Consider the following 26,296-nt stretch of genomic DNA (forward strand, 5'->3'; position numbering starts at 1 on the left):
GTGGACCTTGTGAGGTTGGTGTATTCATCCCATTTGGGAGGCTAAACACTTGGCTGAGGTCCCATGACCAAGAAGCAGTGGAGCCAGGAATTGGCTCCAGAAACCACTTGCAAGGCACTAAGCTGACGTGCCTCTGATGAGGAAGAAGGGGTCTACACTGGCTTTATCGAGTCATCACCATCATTAAGGCGACCAACTGATTTAGCCCAGTTGTTTTCTCTGTGGTTGGTGGGCTGTCTGGGGAGGCCCACAGATGTCTAAAGGCTCCCGACTGCACTTGTCTGGCTTCAAAAGTGAGCATGTGAGGCATTTTACCTGACAAAGATAATTCCACATGATGATAGCATCAGCTGAGCAATGTGATAAACTAAGAACTCTGAACCAACATCGTAAGAAGAGAAACCCAGTATTCCAGATACAATTCCCTATGGGCCCAAACGGCACAGAGAGAATGGTTATCACCATTAGGGTAACACTTGTGAAATCATGAACAGTGCTAACTGTGCTTTAAAACATTACTGTCAGATTATAATTTTGACTGCCTTTACAGAATGTGAAAAATTAAGAGAGGAAGCTTCAAGGCAGGTACTTAAGTACAATAAGCTGATTTAAAAGATATTCATAAGAATGGAATATTAAAAAGAGATTTGAATTCTTTAGCCTTAAATTTCTTGCCTGTCTCATTGAGCAGATAGGGAGGAAGAGCAGTAGTAAAGCATTAAAAAAAAAATACAAGAGGCAGAGTCAAGATGGCAGTGTGGGAGGATGCGGAGTTAGCGTCTCCCCACAACTAGGGTTGTTGTGTATTCTGGAGATGGGAGGAACCCCATACAAGGAGATGGGAGGAACCCCAAAGTGAACCAGTAGGACGTAGGGGAACCGATGCGGGGGAGGAAAAGTGGAGGCCAGACAGGATCGGCGCCCCTGAGGCCGGGGAGATCAGGAGACGCAGGTAGGAGGGACTCTCCGGGAAGAGTGGGAGAGGAGAGGGCGATCGCCTATCCACTCAGGCTGGGGGGCCCGCTGAGCCCAGGCCGGACCCCTGCCCTCCAATCCCCCCTCCAGGCCACATGGGTACTTGGGGGCATAGGAGGTAAGCCGGGGAGATCAGGAGAGGCAGGCGGGAGGGGCCCTCTGGGAGGAGTGGGAGAGGAGCGGAGGGCGATTGCCCCGCACACTCGGGCTGGAGAGACTGCTGAGCTCCCAGGCTGGTCCCTTGCCCTCTGAGACCAGGAGTGGGGGTCACACCTGGGCCCCTTCTGTTCCTTGGGCCTAAGCTCCACCCTCCAGGGCCCCCAGGGCCTTTTCCAGCCCTGTGGGTCCTGAGCATTGGCCCCACCCACCACCCAAGCCTTGCCCTTGCTTAGGCCCCACTCTCGACAGCCAAGGCCTTCCTGTTCCCCCTTTTTTTCCCCCTCCTCCTCTTTTTCACTATTGTGATACTGTTGTACCTTCTGGTTGTTGATTCATCTATATTTTTATTTTTATATTCTTCCTAAAATATGTGTTAGTTTACTAGCCTAATTTTATTTGTTATTTTGTTATTTATTTTTTTATTGCCACCTCAGGTGGCTTGTGGGATCTCAGTTCACGACACCAGGGTCAGGCTGAAGCTCCTGCAGTGGGAGCTCCAAGTCTGAACCACTGGAATAACAGAGAACCTCAGACCCCAGGGAACAGTCATTGGAGTGAGGCCTCATGGAGTTCCTCATCTCAGCATCAAGACCCAGCTCTACCCAACAGCCTATAAACCCCAGTGTTGGAAGCCTCAGACCAAACAACCAGTAAGACAGGAACACAATCACACTCGTAAAAAAAAAAAAAAAAAAAAATGAGGCAGCAAAAAAATATGTCACAGGTGAAGGAGTAAGATAAAAACCTACAAGACCAAATAAATGAAGAGGAAATAGGCAGTCTACCTGAAAAAGAATTCAGAGTAATGATAGTAAAGATGATCCAGAATCTCAGAAATAGAATGGTGGCACGGATTGGGAAAATACAAGAAATGTTTAACAAAGATCTAGAAGAACCAAAGAACAAACAAACAAGATGAACAACATAATAACTGAAATGAAAAATACACTAGGAGGAATCAATAACAGAATAACAGAGGCAGAAGAACGAATAAGTGACCTGGAAGACAAAATGGTGGAAATAACCGCCAAGGAGCAGAATAAAGAAAAAAGAATGAAAAGAATTGAAGACAATCGCAGAGACCTCTGGGACAACACTAAACACACCAACATTCGAATTACAGGGGTCCCAGAAGAAGAAGAGAAAAAGAAAGGGTCTGAGAAAATATCTGAAGAGATTATAATTGAAAACTTCCCTAACATGGAAAAGGAAATAGCAAAGAGAGTCCCATACAGGATAAACCCTAGGAAAAACACACCAAGATACATATTAATCAAACTAACAAAAATTAAATTCAAAGAAAAAATATTAAAAGCAGCAAGAGAAAAACAAAAAGTAACATATAAAGGAATGCCCATAAGGTTATCAGCTGATTTTTCAGTGGAAAACTCTGCAGGCCAGAAGGGAGTGGCAGGATATACTTAAAGTGATGCAACCACGATTACTCTACCCAGCAAGGATCTCATTCAGATTTGATGGAGAAGTCAAAAGCTTTTCAGAGAAGCAAAAGCTAAGAGAATTCAGCACCACCAAACCAGCTTTACAACAAATGCTAAAGAAACTTCTCTAAGCAGGAAACACAACAGAAGAGAAAGACCCACAAAAACAAACCCAAAACAATTAAGAGAATGGTAATAGGAACATATATATCAATAATAACCTTGAATGTAAATGGATTAAATGCCCCAACCAAAAGACACAGACTGGTTGAATGGATACAAAAACAAGACCCATATGTATGCTGTCTACAAGAGACCCACTTCAGACCTAGGGACACATACAGACTGAAAGTGAAGGGATGGAAAAAGATATTCCATGCAAATGGAAATCAAAAGAAAGCTGGAGTAGCAATTCTCATATCAGATAAAATAGACTTTAAAATAAAGACAGTTACAAGAGATAAGGAGGGACACTATATAATGATCAAAGGATCAATCCAAGAAGAAGATATAACAATTATAAATATTTATGCACCCAACATAGGAGCACCTCAATACATAAGGCAAATGCTAACAACCATGAAAGAAGAAATAGACAGTAACACAATAATAGTAGGGGAGTTTAACACCCCACTTACACCAAGGGACAGATCATCCAAACGGAAAATAAATAAGGAAACACAAGCTTTAAATGACACAATAGATCAGATAGGTCTAATTGATATTTATAGAACATTCCACCCAAAAGTGCCAGAATACACTTTCTTCTCAAGTGCACATGGAACATTCTCCAGGATAGATCACATCTTGGGTCACAAATCAAGCCTCAGAAAATTTAAATCGTATCAAGCATCTCTTCCGACCACAACGCCATGAGACTGGAAATCAATTACAGGAAAAAAACTGTAAAAAACACAAATACATGGAGGCTAAACAGTGTGCTACTAAATAACCAAGAGATCACTGAAGAAACCAAAGAAGAAATAAAAAAATACATAGAAACAAATGACAATGAAATCATGATGACCTAAAACCTATGGGACGCAGCAAAAGCAGTTCTAAGAGGGAAGTTTATAGCAATACAATCTCACCTCAAAAAACAAGGAAAATCTCATATAAACAATCTAACCCTACACTTAAAAACTAGAGAAAGAAGAACAAAGAAAAGCCAAAGTCAGTAGAAGGAAAGAAATCATAAAGATCAGAGCAGAAATAAATGAAATAGAAACAAAGAAAACAATATCAAAGATCAATAAAACTAAAAGCTGGTTCTTTGAGAAGATAAACAAAATTGATAAACCCTTAGCCAGACTCATCAAGAAAAAAAGGGAGAGGATGCAAATCAATAAAATTAGAAATGAAAAAGGAGAAATCAGAACTGACACTGCAGAAATACAAAGGATTATAACAGACTACTACAAACAACTATATGCCAATAAAATGGACAACCACAAAGAAATGGACAAATTCTTGGAAAGGTACAATTTTCCAAGACTGAATCAGGAAGAATTAGAAAATATAAACAGACTTATCACAAGTAATGAAATTGAAACCATAATTAAAAATCTTCCAACAAAGAAAAGTTCAGGATCAGATGGCTTCATAGGTGAGTTCTATCAAACATTTAGAGAAGAGCTAACACCGATCCTTCTCAAACTCTTCCAAAAAATTGCAGAGGGAGAACACTCCCAAATTCATTTTATGAGGCCACCATCACCCTGATACCAAAACCAGAAAAAGATATCACAAAAAAAGAAAATTATAGACCAATATCACTGATGAACATAGATGCAAAAAGCCTGAACAAAATACTAGCAAACAGAATCTAACAGCACATTAAAAGGATCATACACCAAGATCAAGTGGGATTTATCCCAGGGATGCAAGGACTCTTCAATATAGGCAAATCAATCAATGTGATACACCACATTAACAAATTAGGAATAAAAACCATATGGTCATCTCAGTAGATGCAGAAAAAGCTTTTGAAAAAATTCAACACCAATTTATGATAAAAACTCTCCAGAAAGTAGCAATAGGGGGAACCTACCTCAACATAATAAAGGTCATATATGACAAACCCACAGCAAGCATCATACTCAATGGTGAAAAACTGAAAGCATTTCCACTAAGAACAGGAACAAGACAAGGTTGCCCACTCTCACCACTCTTATTCAACATAGTTTTGGAAGTCCTAGCCACAGCAATCAGAGAAGAAAAAGAAATAAAAGGAATACAAATTGGAAAAGAAGAAGTAAAGCTGTCACTGTTTGCTGATGACATGGTAATATACATAGAAAATGCTAAAGATGCCACCAGAAAACTACTAGGACTAATCAATGAATTTGGTAAGGTTGCAGGATACAAAACTAATGCACAGAAAGCTCTGGTATTCCTATACACCAACAATGAAAAATCAGAAAGAGAAATTAAGGAAACACTCCCATTTACCACTGCAACAAAAAGAATAATATACCTAGGAATAAACCTGCCTAAGGAGGTGAAAGACTTGTACTCAGAAAACTATAAAACACTGATGAAAGAAATAAAAGATGACATAAACAGATGGAGAAATATACCACATTCTTGGATTGGAAGAATCAATACTGTGAAGATGACTATACCACCCAAAGCAATCTATAGATTCATTGCAATCCCTATCAAACTACCAATGGCATTCTTCACAGAATTAGAACAAAAAATTTTACAATTCGTATGGAAACACAAAAGACCCCAAATAGCCAAAGCAATCTTGAGAAAGAAAAACAGAGTTGGAGGAATCAGGTTCCCCAACTTCAAACTATACCACAAAGCTACAGTAATTAAGACAGTATGGTACTGGCATAAAGACAGAAATATAGATCAATGGTGAAAGACAGAATGCCCAGAGATAAACCCATGCACATATGGGCACCTAATTTATGACAAAGGAGGCAAAAACATACAACGGAGAAAAGACAGCCTCTTCAATAAGTGTTGCTGGGAAAACTGGACAGCTACATGTAAAAGAATGAAATTAGAACACTACCTAACACCATACACAAAAATAAACTCAAAATGGATTAAAGACTTAAATGTAAGACGAGATACTATAAAACTCCTAGAGGAAAACACAGGAAAAACACCCTTTGACATAAACCACAGCAAGATCTTTTTTGACCCACCTCCTAGAGTTACAGAAATAAAAACAAAGATAAACAAATGGGATTTAATTAAACTTAAAAGCTTTTTGCACAGCAAAGGAAACCATAAACAAGACAAAAAGACAACCCTCAGAATGGGAGAAAATATTTGCAAATGAAACAATAGACAAAGGATTAATCTCCAAAATACACAAACACTTCATGGAGCTCAATATCAAAAAACCAAACAATCCAGTTAAAAAATGGGTGGAAGACCTAAATAGACATTTCACCAAGGAAGACATACAGATGGCCAAGAGGCACTTGAAAATATGCTCAACATCATTAATTATTAGAGAAATGCAAATCAGAAATACAATGAGGTGTCACCTCATGCCAGTCAGAATGGCCTTTATCAAAAAATCTAGAAAGAATAAATGCTGGAAAGGGTGTGGCGAAAAGGGAACCCTCTTGCACTGTTGGTGGGAATGTAAATTGATACAGCCACTATGGAGAACAGTATGGAGGTTCCTTAAAAAACTAAAAATAGAGCTACCATATGACCCAGCAATGCCACTACTGGGCATATACCCTGAGAAAACCATAATTCAAAAAGGGACGTGTACCATAAGGTTCATTGCAGCACTATTTACAATAGCCAGGACGTGGAACCAACCTAAATGTCCATCGACAGATGGATGGATAAAGAAGATGTGGAACACACATACAATGGAATATTACTCAGCCATAGAAAGAAACGAAATTGAGTCATTTGTAGTGAGGTGGATGGACCTAGAGTCTGTCATACAGAGTGAAGTAAGTCAGAAAGAGAAAAACAAATACCGTATGCTAATGCATATATATGGTATCTAAAAAAAAAAAAAAAAAGGTACTGATGAACCTAGTTTCAGGGCAGGAATAAAGAGATAGACATAGAAAATGGACTTGAGGACATGGGTTGGGAAGGCGAAGCTGGGGCAAAGTGAGAGTAGCATTGACATACATACACTACCAAATGCAAAACAGTTGGCTGGTGGGAAGCAGCAGTGTAGCACAGGGAGATTGGCTTGGTGCTTTGCGATGACCTAGAGGGGTGGGATAGGGAGGATGAGAGGGAGGCTCAAGAGGGAGGGGATATGGGGACGTGTATGCGTATGGCTGATCGGCTTTGTTGTGCAACAGAAGCTAACAGAGTATTGTGAAGTAATGATAGTTCAATAAAGATCTATTAAAAAAAAAAGCTAAACATACAATTATCATATGATCCAGCAATTCCACTCCTAGGTATATATCTAAAGGAACTGAAAGCAAGCGTTCATCAGCACTTGTGTGCTGATGTGTATAGCAGCATTATTCATATTGGCCAAAAAGTAGAAACAACCCAAATATTCGTCCATGGACAAATAAAATGTGGTACATACATTGGAATATTTTCCAACCATAAAAAGTAATGAAGTACTGATACATGTTACAACATAGATGAACATTATGGTAAGTGAAATAAACCAGATACAAAAGGACAAACGTTGTATGATTCCATTTCATGAGTTACCTAGAGTAGACAAATTCATAGAGACAGAAAGTAGATTAGAGCTTACGAGGGACTGGGGAGAGAGGAATGGGGAGTTATTGCCTATGGTGAAAACTTCTATTTGGGATGATGAAAAAGTTTTGGAAATAGATAGTGGTAATGGTTACACAGTATTCTGAGTGTGACTAATGCCACTGAATTAAACACTTAAAAATGTTTAAAATGGCAAATGTATGTTATATATATTTTATTACCATTTTTAAAAGATTAATAATGTAATATACCAAAAGCCATTGAATTGTACACTTTAAATGGGTAAATTGTATAATATGTGAATTATATCACAATAATAACTGGACTCCACATGCAAAGGAATGAAGTTGGACCCCAATTTCACACCATATATACAAAAGTTAACTCAAAATGGATCAAAGACCTAAATTTCAGAACTAAAATTATAAAACTCTTAGAAGAAAACATAGGCAAAAATCTTCATGATCTTGGATTAGGTAATAATTTCTTAAATATGACACCAAAAGCACAAACAATGAAAAAAAAATAAATTGGACATCATTGAAATTTAAAACTTTTGTGTTTCAAAGGACACCATAAAAAAAGCAAAAAGACAACCCATAGGTTAAAAAGAACTGACAAATTATATATCTGATAAGGTATATATCTTATCTGGGGATAAGGGAAATAACATATCTAGAATATATAAAGATCACTTACAACTCAATAATAAAAAGACATGCCCAATTTTTTAAGTGGGCAAAGGATTTGAATTGACATTTATCCAAATAAGATATAGAAGTGGCTGATAAACACATGAAAAGTCATTCAATATTACTACCCTTCAGGAAGATGCAAATCAAAACCACAGTGAGATACTTCATACCCACTTAGGATGGTTATAATCAAAAAGACAGACAATAAGTGGGAGGTACAAACTATTGGGTGTAAGATAGGCTACAAGGATGTATTGTACAACATGGGGAATATAGCCAATAGTTTGTAATAACTGTAAATGGAGTGTAACCTTTAAAGTTGTATAAAAATAAAAGACAAAAATAATTTTAAAAATACAGAACATAAACGAGGTAATTGTGATTCTTATTTACTAAATTTCAAAATACGTAAAATTGTAGACTTTAGGCTCAGAAACCAATAGCACATAAAACACACATTTAAATGCATATAAAAATAAACCGAGATTGTCTAGCAGAAAACTCCCCCAAATGAAAGGCACTAAATGCTTCAGGTTGTCATATACCAGGGACCAAAAAATTAGATAGTAGCTGACATCTAGAGAAAATATTGCCGTGGAAACCACTTGGGCTTCAGCATCTAATGGGATAATTTGAGATACTTCAACAAAACTGCTGCTATTAATTATAATTTAATTTAAATTGCAACATTCTTTTTGTAGTGGAGTCTGCGCTCCATGTTGTAAATATGTCTTTGTTCTTCCCAGTTTCTTTGCTTCCTTTCACTTTATTCACTCTCTTCAAATCTGAGCTCTATGGCAGAAAACAATTTTTTTCAAACTGTTTTAGCCATTCACTACTGACTGATACTTTGGAAACTCCTATGAAAACAAACTGTTGTCAAGTAAGACGCTGAAGATCTCAGGGGATGCTCCTTTATTTTCAGAGAGGGTATTGCTGATCGCATTTTCAGGAGGGGGAGATTTCTCAGGGCCAGCAGGATTTTAGCCAAGCAAACCCTATGTGGCAGGACCTTGGTGAGCCTCCGTTTTGTGTTTCTACTACACCCTTCACTTCAGTTTCTACAGAAAGGTGACCAGCCAGAATTTCAGAGCCCCAACAGTGAAGAGAGTATGAATTTTGGGCTTCGACGTGGGAAGGTAATCAAGCCTTACGTTTCCAGCTTCTTAAAAGAGCGGCCAAGTGGCAGCTGCTTGCTCCAGTGTCGGAGATCAAGTGACCAAAAGAGGCTAATTAGGTGAAAAGAAACAGAATAAAGGAGCTTGCCGTCCTCCACTATAGATCTTGACTGTTTAAATAATGCCAACTGTAAATGAAGGTACTGAAAGAGCAATCGATTTTTACTAAATTCCCTCCTTCCATCGGTTTTTTTAGCCAACTTCTAAACCGTCTCAGTTGCCTTTCGGGAAGGAGATCCACTGATACTCCCAAATGAGGCTGCCATTGCATTCTTTTGTCTGAGTAACTGTAGGAGGTATTTGGATTAGAATACCTAGGTGCTGGCCCTCACACAGGGCTCCAGAGGTCAGGGATGAAGCACCTCAGCCTTGAGTAACTAGGAGAAGGGGGTTCACTGGCCTCGAGCGGGTTGTGTAGGCTTTGTCTTCCTCTGTATACCTCATTCTGATGTGCCTTTAGGAGAAAATAAATAAAATGATTCCTGAGTGCTTTGGTTCAGAGCTTTCCAACTTGAAGCCTCCCACAAACCACCTGGAATCTGATTAAAATGCAGATTCTGAGTGCCTTGGGCTGCGAGTCTGCATTTCTGATGGGCTGCGGGGGAGTGTGAGTACACACCTCACTTTGAGCAGCAGAGGTTTAATCGAGACTCCGGTGATTCACATCTCCTGCTGTTCCTGTGCATGTGTGTTTTCATTTAACATGATGCCTGAGAAGGAACTGAAATAATTCCTTCTGAGACCTTGTCTTTTTTTGGGGGATGGTGGTGTGCTGACTCACTGTGTGCTTTTAAATGATCCACATGACAGAATGCCCCTTGGCTTCATTTCCTTTAGCCCTATTTCTTTCTAGTCTTGTGAAAGCTCCTAATGGAACCCTGCTTTCATTTCTGAGGACAATCCTTTAGTATTTTGAATGTAGAGGGGGAGAGTCTATGACTGCTCAATATTAAGAGCAGTCTAAGAAAAAACAGCCGAGAATTTAATAAACAGTTATCTTAGACATGTCCTTGGAGACCTTTCCTGATTTGAAATAGGTGATTCTCTAAAGCATGCGCATCAGGGAGGAAGAAAGTAAGCAGCTTTCGGCAGGAAAGAGCTCTTAGCAGGGGGCACCCTTTTGTCTTGTCACTAACCTTAAACCAGGCACCCATGTTCTACTCACCTCTGGCCCTACCACACCTTTCAAATCTTTTGCTCACACAATACCTTGCCTAATCTGTTGGTTCTTTCTGTGGATCAAAGAAGTGAAGAACAAGTAATTAACAGATGACCAGATCTCTTCGGGAATCTCATGGACAAACTGTGTGAACAAGGCAGCATCTAAGGAGATGATGTATCACGAGGAGTGGACAAGCCTGCACACAGTGGCGGATGGGGACGACTCTGACCTCCCCCATCTCAGTGATTCACTGAGATGACTTCCTTCTTTCCCTTAAACTTTCATGGCTGAGCAGAATCTTCGGAGGTGGTTTTTGGGGGACACTGAGTCCACCATCTCCCCAGGCTGCGGCCTTCTGATTAAAAGCAATTTTCCTTTCTACCGACATTTGTCTCTCTCGAGTATTGATTTTTCGAGTGGCGAGTGGTGGGACCCAATTCGGTAACATTGTGATGTCGGCACGTAGGTTCTTGATGGTACGGATGCATTCACAGGCATATATGAAAGAAAACAGATTTTTTTAAAAAAATACTGGGTTGTTGGTTTCTCTGGAGTTTATTGATTTGTTTTTGGAAAGAATTCTTGTCTCCTTGCTGCTGGTTCTTGCATGGGTGGGCTGTGCAGTGGCAGAATGCAGTCCACTGGGTGGAAAGCCTGAGACCACACAGGAATGTGGTGTGTCCGGGGTCCCATAGCACCAGAGTGACTGATTCTCACTTGGTGAAATGCTGGGTCACAGTTATGATGGGTACCAGGCCAGGTGAACACACCTGCTAATACAATTTGTGGGTTCCTTATCAGCAGGGCAGTCTTAGCCAGAATTGTCTGCTGATTCATGGAAATGGCCTCAGTTTCTAAGGAGGGGGTAGTTGAGAAACTAACAATAATAAGAAAGAAGAAGAAAGCAACCCAATCACAGTGAGTAAGCCAAAATATGTCTTTTAAAGACATTCCTTGATGTATTCCACCTTTTCTTCTAGACTGTGATCAAGACTTGGCACCATTCAGAAGACCAACACGTCTTCAGGAGACCCTGGAGCCACTGCCTTCAAATTTCTGCTGAGAAACGCATCCACCAGGCACCATGCAGGTCCCAGCAGAGGCTTTGGACTTGCAGACTTGGTGGTTTGGGAGTTCAGTGAAAGTAACTTTTTTTTTTTAATCACCTAAATTCTAGTCAGAAGATGAGTTTCATCATTTGTAAGAATATTTAAACACATTTAATCATTTGAGGAATCAGGCAAAGACGAAGGGTCTTCTTTTACTCCCCCTTTGTGGAAATTTCTAGTAAATTCAAAGGCCATAATTTGACTGTGGATGGCTCGTTTGGAAATGCCTAGACATTACTGATTTTGTTATCATCCTATGTCTTTCAAGGTAGTAGAATGACTAATAATATGCATTAAAAACATCTAATCTTCTGCTACAACCTCTGTATCTCAACTTGCAGACAATGTTGCCTTCAGTGGAAGATGATGATTATACTCCAGCTCTCTGTGGACCAGCTCCATCAATATCCACGGGGCTTTGGCTTTGCAGGATGTCTGTGTTGTAACTGCTATTTCATCTAAATGTAAAACTGACCCTTTCTGTTCCTAAGTGTTCGGAAACCAGTATAGAGAAGAGGACAGTTTCTGAGAACACAGTGGTATATGACCCAGATCACAGCCAGCCGACGGGATTCTGCCTCCTCTGGGGTCTATTACAGGGGAGAACAAGCAAAACTAAAGGGCTTTAAACATTAAGTCTCTATATATTTTAAGTCTTTTATCAATGTCCCGCTGGGCTCTTGCTTTGGAAATACGTTTTCCGGCTGCATTAGCACAAGTGAAAGTTTAAAATTTCAGCCCCAAGACAATGTCTTTTCTTCCAAGGTTGATCTCAGAAAATAGAATACACAACCCCCATGCTAGGTATTTTCATTGTTTTTTGAACTGTTCTTTCCTTGAATTAACCTCAGATCTCAAAAGGCGGCTGTGTTTTCTGGCTGGCAGGTGGAATGGCCGTCAAAGAGCATCTTGTGAAACAAATGATGCTTGTTCATGACAGCTTCCTGATGTTCCCCCACAAAGAGACGCCTCCTTGGTGCTGGTTCACGTCAGTACCAAGATAACGTGATAAGCTTCCAGTACCAGCCACGTTGCTCTGTCATAGCTCTTCTCATTCATGTCAACCAAGTGTGAAATAATATTGAATTGGCTCTAGCAGGCTTGGGGATGATTTATTCCAAATCAAAAAAGGGATAGTGGAAATAAAAAGGACGGTATATTTAGTATCAGGGGTTTACCTACAGACATGCAAATTACTGATTTCAGGCTTCTGCATTATACTGAAGGGATGATAGAAGACAGGAAGACAGTTCAGAGTAAAGAACTGGAATCTTTTTATAGTTAGACTCAAATGTTTCATTGAGAGAAAGGAAAAGTGGGAAAAGCACTGAATCAGAGGTGAGTATGCCCGAATTTTAGACCTGAGGATGTTATTTTCTGTAGACTTCTGAGCAAAGTGCTATAAATACTGGGACCCACTGGTTCACAGTCCTGACAGCACATCAAGACTCTCTCCTGATGGGGAATGGGGAGGAGGCGGAGGAGGCGTCAGGGTGGCCAAAAAGCCCCGCAGGGTTTGCTAATGCATAGTCGTTGCTGGGCCACTCATTAGATGTTTACTGTGGGAATGAGTACATTTCCTCTCCGAGTTGCACTTTTTTTAATCTTTAAAATGTGGTTAATAATGTCCACTCAGACCACGTAGAGCTACTGTCAGGATAAAACAAAACCATGCACTGAAAGCATTTCAGCAATTGAAGTTATTTACAAATTTATCATTTCTGTCTTTATCCTTTCCCATTTCCTAAAAGTTAAAATTCCCAAGTAAATTCTTGAAAACCACTTTTAGCCTTTTCTCGTGGGGAAATTTCACGATTAATCTCATTCTCTATGTTTAAAATAACTACACCCCACATTCATACGGATTTTTATGTACATTTTACGATTTAACATAAAATTGATATTACTTTTTTTTTTTTTTAATTTTTAAAGCCTTTCAGGATTGTTCCCAGGCAGGAGCTCAACAGCCGAGTCAAGGATCCACCTGGTCTTTAGACATTTCTGAACAGTCTGTGCAGAACACAGAGAACTGAGCAAAGATCTTCTCAAATGAGTAAAACAGCTGGCGTTGGGTCAAAGACTTCGTCTAGCATAAGGTTTCTGCCACTTCAGAAACCACAGGCAGGACGCAGGCCCCAAACTGCCGGCAAAGACAGAAGCGGCACTTCTAGGTGGGGACCGGCAGGGCTCCCCGGGAAGGATTCACACGCAGGGATTTCCGTGAGAGTCTTCTGGATGACAAGTCAGAAAAGGAAGTGGCACCAGATTAATCTGGAACATTGTGCTCCCTTGAATGGCCCAAGTGATATACAAGGATGTTCAAAAGTGCAGTGTAGTAGGAAAAGTTAGCACGGGGCCCTGCCTTGACAGAGGCAATGACAGACACAGACATCAGTGGACAACCCTGAGCTCAGATCGACTTCATTTTCATGGGCTTCTCATAACATTGCCCTGCATAAGAGCGAGACAGAAATGAACGCTGTGACTCGCTGCAGCTGGTGGTTCTGCCATCAACGGAGAAGTTGCTATAGCAACGTGCACGCCTGTGTCACCTGCCCTTCCCAGCCCCACATGATGGAGGTGACAGCTGAGAGTCCCGGCAGGCGTGGGAACAGGGAGAGAGGTGTCTCTAAGGATGGTGCCAGGTGGGGGTGGGGGGGCGGTCAGAGGGTGGACAGCTTAGAGCGGGGGCTGGACAGAACTCCAACCTCCTTGGGCTTCAAAATCTATTGTATGGGACAAAGGGAAAGACAGACAGAAAGAGAGGGGGAGGAACTGGGATTAAAGAGAAGCCCAGATGAAGGAGGAATCAAGGACCTGGGAAGTTACCCCAAAGCTGGGTGTTTGTGCTCCTTTGGATTTTCCCACGATCGCGCTGAACAGTCCTGGTTAGGAAAGAACAGAAGCCTGAGTGGAGGCAGCCCCAGACACAGTCAGGCACGTGGGGCAGTGTGCAGGGGGTGTCCGGTGCTGAAAGGGGATCGAACCCCACCGCCCTTCACTTTAGCCTCTTAGGTGATGTTTCGCCCCATCATTTCCTCACCTGCTCCACTGCTGTGGGAACACACGCCTGCCAAACCTGTTCTTACAGTGATGTCTGAAGGCTTTGGCATTTAAGGTGGCCGTCCCTTAGGTGAGAGTCTGGTTAAAAATATTCATGCCAAGACTCTGCATCTGGCATGTGTGGTCCGGGAGGTGGGGTCAGAAGTGGCCAGAGACTTAGGCTTAGAGCTTCGATTTGTTAACTCTGGTTCATGTTCCTCCGAAAGAGGATGTTACACACATGCCAATAATGACAATAAGGAAATATTCAAATGACAGTTAAAGAGAAGCAAAAATAAATTTAAAGAAGTCAGGATAAAAGCAAGTGGTAAAGGAAAACAGAAAAATGATAGAACTAATGAATAAATCCAGAGCTGGTCCTTTGCAAAAAAAAGTTGTCAGATAATCTAAGAAGAATGGGGGGAAAGTCTACACCTACATTGTAAAAATATATGAATAAACATTTTCTAAGGAGAGAACGGGAATTATTATAAAAACTTATTTTGCTCAACTCTATGGAAACGAATTTGAAAACTCAGATTACATGCATTAATTTCTAGAAAAATGTAAAGAACAGAAATTATAGTAGATGAGAAAGAGAATCTAATTAGATTCTCATAAAAGAAATTGAGAGAGTTGTCGAAGAGCTCTGCTCACACACACAAGAAAGCAGTAGACTCCAGTGGTTCTGCAGGTGAAGTTTACCCAACTTACAAGGTACAGGTGGGTAAGGCTCCAAGGCTGTTTATATCCTTGCCGCACACAGTGTGGCCTGGGAACCGGCAGTATCAGCATCACTTGGGAGCTTGTTAGAGACGCAGAGTCTCAAATCCCACCTCTGACCGCCTGAATCTGCATTCATTCATCTCGCCAGGTGATTCTGAGCACATTCAAGTTTGGATGGCACTTGAGCTATTCTACTAGTTAGAGAGTGATGGAGAAGTCGCCCATGGTGTGACTGGGTATCCCAAGACCGAAATCAAGGCGTCAGCAGGGCTGAGTGCCTGTGGGGAAGTCCTGGGGGAAAATGTGCTTCCAAGGTCATTCCTGATGCTGGCAGAATTTGGCCTTTGAGGTTGTAGGACTGAGGTCCCAGGTTCCTTCCTGGTCTGTCTGGACTGCTGTCCTAGGGGCCTCCCACATTCCTTGCTGGATGGCCCCTTCTACTTTCTTTTTATGAAGCTGGCCTAAGTATAAAATCCAAATCTGCACTCCCCTCCAAAGTAAAAGGATGCTACAAACGCATCTTACCCAAGAATTAGTGATGTAAAAAAGAAAACTAAAAGAAGTTTTAGTAAAATGACTTTAGTTATACCTCAAGAGAATGCCTCACCATGACTCAATGTGGTTAATGCTAGGAATGAAAGCATGGCTCAGTATTTGGAAGTCTATTACTATGATTCACCGCATTAATCTATCACAGAAGAAAAAGCACATGGTTATCTCCAGTAGATGTTGAAGTGGCATTAGATACTATTTAACATCTAACCCTGATAAGATCCTTATGAAAACAGGAATCCTCTAGGTAACATATACATATAAAAATCCCAGAAAAGAGAGAGAATAAAAGGGAAATTAGCTTTATGAGAAATCAAATGCTATTACAAAAGCTCAGTCATGACCACAGCTTGCTACCGTCTCAGGAAGAGTCAGATGACTGCAATGGATCAGGGAGTCTAGAAGTAGACATAAATATAAAGGTCAATTTTGAATGGGATAAACGTAGGGTAAAGGATGGGTCCTCAACCAGTAGTGCTGGAACTACTGGCTGGCCAGGGGGGAAAAATAAAGTTGGGTTTCTACCTTACTCTTACTACCCAAGTAAATTTCAAGGGCAGTAAATATGTGTATCTTACAAATAAAACATAAAATTATTAGAAAAAATGTACAATCATTAAAAAAAATTTTCTGAATGGAGAAGGCATGACACAAAACCCAAAAGTCATGAAAAGCTTTATATTTCATCATGTAACATTTAGAAATTTTTACATGGGGGAAAAAACCCCATAAATTTAAAAAAAAAGAGCTCAAACTGAGAAAACGTTCAAACATAGAGTAAAATGTCAGTTTACTTAATATATAAAAATTCTATGAGTCAATTAGTAAATGACCAACAGACCAATGGGAAACAATGTAAATATACAAATAATTTTTTGGTCAAAAAATATAAACAGGCTGATTGGGGGGAAAAATAAATCCTAGTGGCTTATGAACATATACAAAGATACTTAATCTCACTCATGATTAAGCATCTTTACTTAATTTGGATTAATGAAATCCAAATTAAGACAACAAAATTTCATTTTTCCAATAAAGTATAGCAAGATTTAAAAGAATATTATATGTGCTGCGTTGATGAGGGTGTGGGGAAAAAAGATTTATATCTTATTGAATTGGAGGTACTATGTCACTGGAGGGAGATTTGTAATACAATCAAAATTAAAAATACATCTCTGACTCAACAAGATCATGTGTATAAAGCTATTCATTATGGAAACTTAAATGACCATTAGATCAAAAACCGGTAACTATTATTATATTTGACTTAAGCTATATATAAATGTGCTTGGTGCTTTTGCAGAAAAGCAGAATTCGGATCATCTGCAGGAAAAGTGCATGTCAGAAAAGAGATGATGATAATGTTTTTTGGACTTGAATAAATGTCTGTGTCGGTCACAGAAGAGAACAAAAGACACAAAAGATAATAAAAAGATTAGGTATCAGAGATTAAACAAATTAATCATGCAACCTTAGCATAAGGATGAAAAACGGGATCTGCTCAGAAATAATTAAGATGTAATTGTAACAGCTGGAAAGATTATTTTAAGTGCTTGCAGGTGGTAAAGAAAACCAACTACCAGCTTGTAATTATGATGGAAATGGAATAGATATATGCAGTTTTTAAATGTTCATCTTATCTATAATTCTTTCACACGTGAAGATATAAAAATATTTTATCCTCAGATGGCAGAAAAAAAATGTGGAACATAGATAAGAAATCAAGTCACTAAAAATCACAGCAATAGAGAAACGGGTGCCTTTAGAAATCAAACCCACGATTTCCAGTGGTAAAGTGTCTGATGTGGCACGCAGAGCCCTTAATTCTTAGTTCACAGTACCTGGGCAGACTGTATATTCTGGAATCTAACTGGGGCATGTGCTTGTTACACCGAGTGATCCCAGGCACCGTGTTCCATTTACTTCCCAATTTATTTGGGATGAGAGCCACATTGCTGAGAGCTGGTTTTTCCAACTGCTCTGTGACCCTGAGTGAATCCACCGGACGAGTTTGGGTTTGGATTCCCGAATTCCTGACAATTCTCAGAGGACTATTTTCCACTCAGTGCTTCTGGATTTTCCATGTCCTGCCCACTTTCCTCTCAGAAGGGGCTCTGAGAGTTCCTGGTCCAGAGCCTCTCAGTATCAGATGCAGGTTAGCTTTAGGCGGGGAGCCAGAATCTCTAGGTTCCAGTCACTCGTTATAATCTTTATAACGAGGAGATTCCTTGGGAAATGAAATCTTACATCTTAAAGTGCCTTGTCTATCTCAATGCTATTAAAAAAAACCCTAGGATGTGGCCTTTGGTCTGATGTATTCTGTATTCAATATCATGAATGTGATTAAAAAACAAATCAATCCTAAGACTTAATACGAATGCCTCATAAAACAGCTTGGTGTACAGTTCGGAGCTGTTCCTTAGTGCAGAAATTTACGGCATCAGATTCTTATTTTTTTTCTGGTGTTTGTTTTGTTTCTGCATTTTTCAGAAAGTGCGTTGCCATTTGTAGTCGTCTCTCTGCTGGCAAATCCTTGCCATTCCAAGGAAATAAGCTTCCCTGAATCTGACAAAGAAAAACAGAGCCCATAATTCTGAGAGGCGAATCATAGCAATTGTCTGGTGCTCTGTGACCTTTAAATAAACCAGAACTCAGGGCCAGGGATTGCCTTTTCTACCTTGCAACTACTGTTCTAAAAGGACCATAATGATGTGGTTAAACAGGCCGTACCTATTATCCAAAGGCAGAAAAAATTAGGCAGAAAAAGAATTGACTAGATGTTGCTAATAGAGCAGAATTGGTTTAAGTCAAATCAACATAATTTTACCATTTCCCCTTATAAAAAATGCACTCTCCCAGCTCCATGCCAGGACCTTGTGTTTGTGATCATTCTGACATACTGTCTGTCCACTGTTTGCCAAACTCCAATCACATAGGAACTACTGTCACATATTTTTGCCATATCCATGGAAAACGTAATTATTATTTATTTACTTATTCTCACTAAATTGACCTGATTTGATCTTCTTCATTTTTTTTTTTTTTTTGCGGTACACAGGCCTCTCACTGTTGCGGCCTCTCCGGGTGCGGAGCACAGGCTCCAGACACGCAGGCTCAGCGGCCATGGCTCACGGGCCCAGCTGCTCCGCAGCATGTGGGATCCTCCCGGACTGGGGCACGAACCCGTGTCCCCTGCATCGGCAGGCGGACTCTCAACCACTGCGCCACCAGGGAAGCCCTGACCTGATTTCTTATTTAAACAGATGCAGTGATAAAACTTTATAACCCTACTGAGTAATTCTATGGCCTGTCAAGGCTTTAAACAGAAGCCTGCTCTCTATTAAAGGGTGAATAGCTGGGTGAGAGAGCTGCTAAATGCATGCCAGAACCACATGGAGACTTTCTCTTTAACAAAATGAGAAAGACTGAAAAAGAAATGAACAGGAAATAACTTGATATTATGCCACGTGATGATATGTCTATTTTCTTCCCATAATGATCTGATGACCCCCTATCAAGGCCACCATGTTTCAGGGCTCCAGGAGCCATAGACTGCAATGCAAATGGAATCCTCTGGAGTTGTGCAGTACACAGCCTGACCAACTGTAAATGTCCCCCGCTTTGGAAAACGGTGATGGAGCCCAAAGGGCATTAGAGAGGCAATGAGCAGCTCAGTCAGTGGTGTTCCAGAAGAGAAAAGGAATCTTATCACAGGAAGCCAGCATACCTTGGAATCCATTTTCTGTCTTTATCATGTGATATCATCTAAGATATAAGAAAGAAATATAAGGGAGCAGAAAGAACACAAGACCTCAGGGTAGATGTCTGGAATTCTAACTTCCAGGCCTCTGCAAAGCAAATACTCCAGTGTGAGTATGAAGTAAGTAGCCCTTGGTTGATTGCTAAGTTCCCGCTAATACTAAAACCACAGACTTCCTATCTTCACTGCAAGGGGCCTGCTTGATTTTAAAATAAATGCACATACTTCATTTCAAAGCAGCATTTCCTTCCTGATATCCTTTCAAATTAAGCTTGCAGCTGATTAAAAAAACTGATTAATAATTTGACATCTTCCTCAAATTGAAGCTCCTTCCTGGGGCGTAACAACTTCAATAAAGATGAATTTTCATGGAGGCCCCGAGTCCGGCCCCGCACTGTGGATCTCGTTTGTCTGCTTCAAGTCTGTTTTTCCAGGCAGACTAGCTCTATTCAAGTTCAGAGAAAACTCCTCTATCTCCCTGAGCTTCCTTATGAAATGGTCAGAGGAGCCCAACCTTTGGCAAGCTTACTGCTATAGCCTTTCAGTTTGGGATTTCACCACCTAAAGGCTTCACTGTTTTTCATAAACTGGTTTCTGGGTATTTACTTTTCTTTTCTTTTCTTTTTAGTAACCTTACTTCAAAGGGTTTACCAAAGGGGCCATTATTAAGCTTCTCTCTTATTTAGTGAGTGATTCTCCATCTTGGCTACACATTAGAATCACCTGGGGAGGTTGTACATCTCTGGACATCTCAACCCGAGTGTCTGACTTAATTGGTCAGGGGTGCAGCCTGGATACTGGGGCTTTTAAAAGCTCCCTAGGTAATCTGAAAGTGCATCTGAGATTGAGAGGAGTGCTTTCAGACTTGATGGGCACATGGTAAATCACAGGGGAATCTTGCTGAGATGCAGATGCCAGATTCAGTTGGTCTGATTTGCATTTCTAAGAAGCTTGCAGGTGATACTCATACTGCTGGTCCAGGATCACACTTCCCAAGGCACCAGATGAAACAGATCTCCTTCCAAATGTCCTCTATTCAAACCAGGACTAATGAGCTCTCACCTTTATTTTCTTCCCTCAGGTACCTACACAGACTCAAGTAACATGATTTATAGCTAGAAATGGCATTTTTGTGTATGCTCTGTTGTTTTGTTTCTTAATATCTGATAGTGAGGATCCTCAGTCATACATGAAAGATTATCTAAAAAAGCAAAACCCCCAAATCAAAATTCAGAATGATGAACTTAGGCTCACAGAAACTAGGGTGCAATTGCTGATGTGGGGACCCACTAAGAACCCCAGAGCTGGGATGAAGATTATTTTAAACTGATGATATTTGGGATTCAACAGATGCAGAAAGAAATCTTTTTGGAACTTCCTTATCTGACTAAACATAGAAACTTCTGAGAAATAAGACCATAAATCCCCTTTTTTCTAGGAGGCTTTTAGGTCCCAGGAAAGAGGCCAAGAACAAACCTACCCCAAATCACCCTTTGCAGGGGAGTTTGAAGGCCTTGAAAAAGACAAAGACCGTTCACACAGGCGTGAACAAACATAATCACAAACTTCCTTATCTCCTGTTTTTTCTTTTAGAAACTCATTTGTTCTTCCCAGAGGCCTTTTATCCTCTCTTCTTTTTCTCTACTAAGAAAAGTATATAAGCCTCTAACTTTTACCACTATTGAGCTACTTCTTTTGTAAGCTTCCATATGCATGCAAATAAACTTCTTCTCCTGTTATCTGCCTTCTGTGAGTTTAATTTGCAGGCCCCCATGGCCTGAACTTAAGCGCCTGGAGGAAAGGTTTTTCCTCCCAGACACTAAGCCACTGGAGGCTGATATTAAGTAACCTTCCCTTATGTCCATTTCTTTCTTTGTCCCCTGTTCATCCCCCAACCCCCATTCTCTCTCATTTTCCCATTCACCTAAAAGAAAAAAAAAAAAAAAAAACCATGTTATCTAACTGGACAGCTACATGTAAAAGAATGAAATTAGAACACTCCCTAACACCATACACAAAAATAAACTCAAAATGGATTAAAGACCTAAATGGAAGGCCAGACACTATGAAACCCTTAGAGGAAAACAGAGGCAGAACACTCTATGACATAAATCACAGCAAGATCCTTTTTGACCCACCTCCTAGAGAAATGGAAATAAAAACAAAAATAAACAAATGGGACCTAATGAAACTTCAAAGCTTTTGCATAGCAAAGGAAACCATAAACAAGACCAAAAGACAACCCTTAGAATGGGAGAAAATATTTGCAAATGAGGCAACTGACAAAGGATTAATCTCTGAAATTTACAAGCAGCTCATGCAGCTCAATATCGAAAAAACAAACCACCCAACCCGAAAATGGGCAGAAGACCTAAATAGACATTTCTCCAAAGAAGATATACAGATTGCCAACAAACACATGAAAGGATGCTCAACATCATTAATCATTAGAGAAATGGAAATCAAAACTACAATGAGATATCATCTCACACCAGTCAGAATGGCTGTCATCAAAAAATCTACAAATAATAAATGCTGGAGAGGGTGTGGAGAAAAGGGAACACTCTTGCACTGTTGGTGGGAATGTAAATTGATACAGCCACTATGGAGAACAGTATGGAGGTTCCTTAAAAAAAACTAAAAATAGAGCTACCATACGACCCAGCAATCCCACTACTGGGCATATACCCTGAGAAAACCATAATTCACAAAGAGTCAAGTACCACAATGCTCATTGCAGCTCTATTTACAATAGCCAGGACATGGAAGCAACCTAAGTGTCCACTGACAGACAGATGAATGGATAAAGAAGATGTGGCACATATATACAATGGAATATTACTCAGCCGTAAAAATAAACGAAATTGAGTTATTTGTAGTGAGGTGGATGGACCTAGAGACTGTCATACAGAGTGAAGTAAGTCAGAAAGAGAAAAACAAATACCATATGCTAACACATTTATACGGAATCTAAAAAAAAAAAAAGTCATGAAGAACCTAGGGGCAGCACGGGAATAAAGATGCAGACCTACTAGAGAATGGACTTGAGGATATCGGGAGGGGGAAGGGTAAGCTGGGACAAAGTGAGAGAGTGGCATGGACATATGTACACTACCAAATGTAAAATAGATAGCTAGTGGGAAGCAACCACATAGCACAGGGAGGTCAGCTAGGTGCTTTGTGACCACCTAGAGGGGTGGGATAGGGAGGGTGGGAGGGAGGGAGACGCAAGAGGGAAGAGATATGGGGACATATGTATAACTGATTCACTTTGTTATAAAGCAGAAACTAACACACCATTGAAAAGCAATTATATGCCAATAAAGATGTTAAAAAAAATCATGTTATCTAAACAAGCCTTCTATGTCATAGCTCATAAGCTCTTTTCTGTTGTTTTAATAAAGTTCGTGAGACAGATACACATTTCTTTATAAGCATTTACCCATTATGGAAATTAACCTGGAATTCCAATCATGGAATAAATTATGATGATGAGATTGATACAGCAACTGGTCAACACCAGGTAAGAACTTGCTGTCCAAGTACAAGTGGAAATTTTCTGTAAATGGACCTATGTTATATAGTACAGGCCTACCATAATACCTGAATTGTAGACTTCTGATTTGAACATTGAATAACAGAATGTTCCCTATATACATTATTACATCAGTCAAAAGAATGAAATTGTCATGTATAAAGCATGATTTTTAAAAAATAAATGAACTCAAACTTTGGCCCATACACCTGTACCTCACAGACCATCAAGCAAATAATTTGCTAATTAAGGCAGAATGAATATGAACTATCGGCCCAAAGTAGCATCTAGAGGCTTTTGAAACTGATTTCTTGGCAGCGGACTCGGACCACACACGCTGATGGCCTCAAGCAGTGAGAACCTCTAACAGTAACCTGCGTATTTCAAAGATTAGGCTTTGTCTCCATCCACCCTGGCATCTGGAGGAATCTATCTGAGAAATCTCTGTTCCTCTGCAGCCCTGGAAGTGCTTTTTCTTGCCTCCTAACTTCACTCCTACTTCTCTTCTTTCAGCACTAGGACTGCTTTCCTTTGTTCAAGCCATCTCAGGAGGAAAAACCAGCCCGCTGTGTCATCCTCACAACTTCGTAAAAGGCAGTTTTTGTAAGTATCCTGGGCACACGTCATCACCCTCATCATGTTATAGGACCCCATGTGTGAGGAATGAAGAGGATTCTTTAGTCTGTAAATTGGCTATTCTGACAATGGGGCAATTTCGGCTTCGTTCTGAAGCTTCACAAAGCTTTGCAGGCAAATCCTGGCAAGAATTCACGATGACAAGGCTTCACGGAAGCTGATAAATCCTGTGTTCGGGGCTGGAATATATGTAAAGTGATCAAGCACACGGCGTTTCCATGATGAACTGTTACTAACTCGAAGTTAGGGTCGGGGAGGATTTGGGAGCCTTTACTACTGGACATTCAAACATCATAGCAAACTGTGTTGGATATAGTAATAACCACTTTGTTAGTATTATTGCAGCTAAACGTTTGTACAGCTTGCTCCACGTCTGTGACTGTGCTGAGTGTTTTAAATCCATCGTCTTGCGTGGAATTCTCTGAGTTAGGTCTTACTATCTCCATTTCAGAGGTGGGGAAACTGAGGAATGAGATTAAGACACTTGCTGGGGAGAGGCAGGGATGGTATCGAACCCAGGGCTCCCCCCTCGTCCCCTTGCTGTCTTGGGCATCAGCAAAGTCACACGTTGCTTTGGAGATCCATCGGATGGTAGATTTGGAGGTGGTTTAGAGATCACACCCCACTTCATACCTTGTGGGTGAAAAAGCAAAGGCTTGGAGAGATTACCCGAGTAGCCTGATGTCAGTCTGGGTAGAGTGAGCGGGGGGACTTACAGGCTCCCCACCACTCGGGGTCCTGTGGATACTGAATCTGCAGCTAGTTACTTTCGCAGCCAACAGCTGCATCCTTTTAGCGCTGTGATTTCAAATGACAAGTCTTATCACCTGCAGAAGTGGAGTTAAATCCACTGAGCTTTCTAAGCCTAAATGCACCAATAAAACCTGGAAGGCTATGGGATTATATGTACAAATACAGTGTCGGGAGATGAATCCCTGTATGGTTTTAGGTAATCTTTTGATATCAGAACTTGGACAGTGGGGCTGCTAGGCAGCTGAGTCACAAAGGCAAAAGTGAGGAATTGATCTGATCAGATCATCCGACAGTCACGTTGCAGACATTGGTTAAGGTATCTCATCATTTCACTTAAGTGCAGAAGAGTCAATAATTCCTATACTCCTTCCCTTCGACTTATTTACTACTGGCCCTGAGCACGAATACGGTTGTACCTTTTGAGCCCTTGATGTGCTAAGAACTCTGCGCTCACACATTCCTTCGTTCCCTTAATCCTCCAACTACATCACCAGCGACGGTCTGCTATTAACTCCATTTTACAGGTGAGGAAACTGAGGCGTAAAGAAAGAAAGCATCCCAGCCAAGACACTGCTTTAGACTTTACCTGAATCCAGGTGGTCTAAGTGCCAGGGGTCGGTGGCAGACGACATGGGTGCGAGGGTGAGCGGGGAGGCCCCGCAGTTGGACTCCACCAGCTCGCCCTGGGTGTGCACGCGAGCTGAGGCGTTTGTTTGCCTCAAGGCTGCCTTGAGAGGGGCGATCTGGTTGAACTGGACTCTGGAGAGGCACCCAGTGAATCCCGGCGTGTTGTACTTGTGAATCTCTTGGTCAATCTTCCCTGTTTCTAAAAGAAAAAGAGAAAGTAAAGATCGTATCCCACTCGCCGTATCACCGCTGTAATATACAAGTCCCCTTTGAATGTTTGTCTTCAAATCTTCCTCTTACGTTTCAGTTTAAGATATTGTGCTCTTTCAGATGAAAAATTAATGACCTGATAAGACTTTAGGGCTGGAGACTTCACTTTATAATCAAATTTTTTTTTTTTTTTTTGCAGTACGCGGGCCTCTCACGGCTGCGGCCCCTCCCGCCGCGGAGCACAGGCTCCGGACGCGCAGGCTCAGCGGCCATGGCTCACGGGCCCAGCCGCTCCGCGGCACGTGGGATCTTCCCGGACCGCGGCACGACCCCGCGTCCCCTGCACCAGCAGGCGGACTCCCAACCACTGCACCACCAGGGAAGCCCTGGACGCTTCACTTTAAAAGAGCCTTCTGTGTTGCTAGAGAACATGGTGAGGAGAGTAAGACTATACTTGGGAAAATGAAACACATGCCTAATCACCTTCCAGCTACGTGAGATACTGCCGACACTAACAACACTCGCTTGGTTCTGACTGACTTTTCTCCCCTTTTCTGATGCTTCAGTGACCCTCATATATATTGAACAGCCCTCCCAGCCCTCCTGGTAGATTATGGTTTCATTTGGTGCCTCTTATTTTCTTCTTTAGAATTCTTTATTTAAAAAAGAAAAGAGAAGAAAAGAAAAAGCGTTCCCATAGCCTATAGTGGGGCATTTCCTTTCTTTAGAATCCAATCCCCTGGGAATTCTGGGGTTTCCAGAATCTCAGCTAGCATCAGATGGGCACTTTGGAAGTCAGGAAACTTTCCCAACTCAGTCACAAACATACATATGCATTTAAGAATCACCACCCGCCCCAAACCTGTAGTCAGCATCTTCTTCCTAACTAACATTCAAATCAGGGGTGAGTCTGGGTGGAGGCACTTCCAAAGCACTGTTTCGATGACTATAAACACACATTGTCATACCAGTCATATCAGCAAAAGCAAGTGTCTTCGTGACCGTAGCCCTGGGTTTTAGAATCTACCTGGCACAAACGACTGTTGGAGGAG

At 41.0% G+C, this 26,296-nt stretch overlaps 1 protein-coding gene across 3 annotated transcripts in view; it reads right to left on the reverse strand.

Moving 5' to 3' along the window:
* The window catches only part of CNTNAP2 (contactin associated protein 2), a 2,034,513-nt gene that overhangs the window by 13,486 nt on the left and 1,994,731 nt on the right, over positions 1-26,296 (reverse strand). For all 3 annotated transcript variants that reach the window (XM_060305187.1, XM_060305186.1, XM_060305185.1), the window contains exon 23: positions 24,994-25,233. In XM_060305187.1, the coding sequence (XP_060161170.1) occupies positions 24,994-25,233 (240 nt within the window). The remainder of the gene's footprint in view (positions 1-24,993; positions 25,234-26,296) is intronic.

This window comes from Globicephala melas, chromosome 9, assembly GCF_963455315.2.
Source record: "Globicephala melas chromosome 9, mGloMel1.2, whole genome shotgun sequence".
In the NCBI taxonomy this organism is placed as follows: domain Eukaryota; kingdom Metazoa; phylum Chordata; class Mammalia; order Artiodactyla; family Delphinidae; genus Globicephala; species Globicephala melas.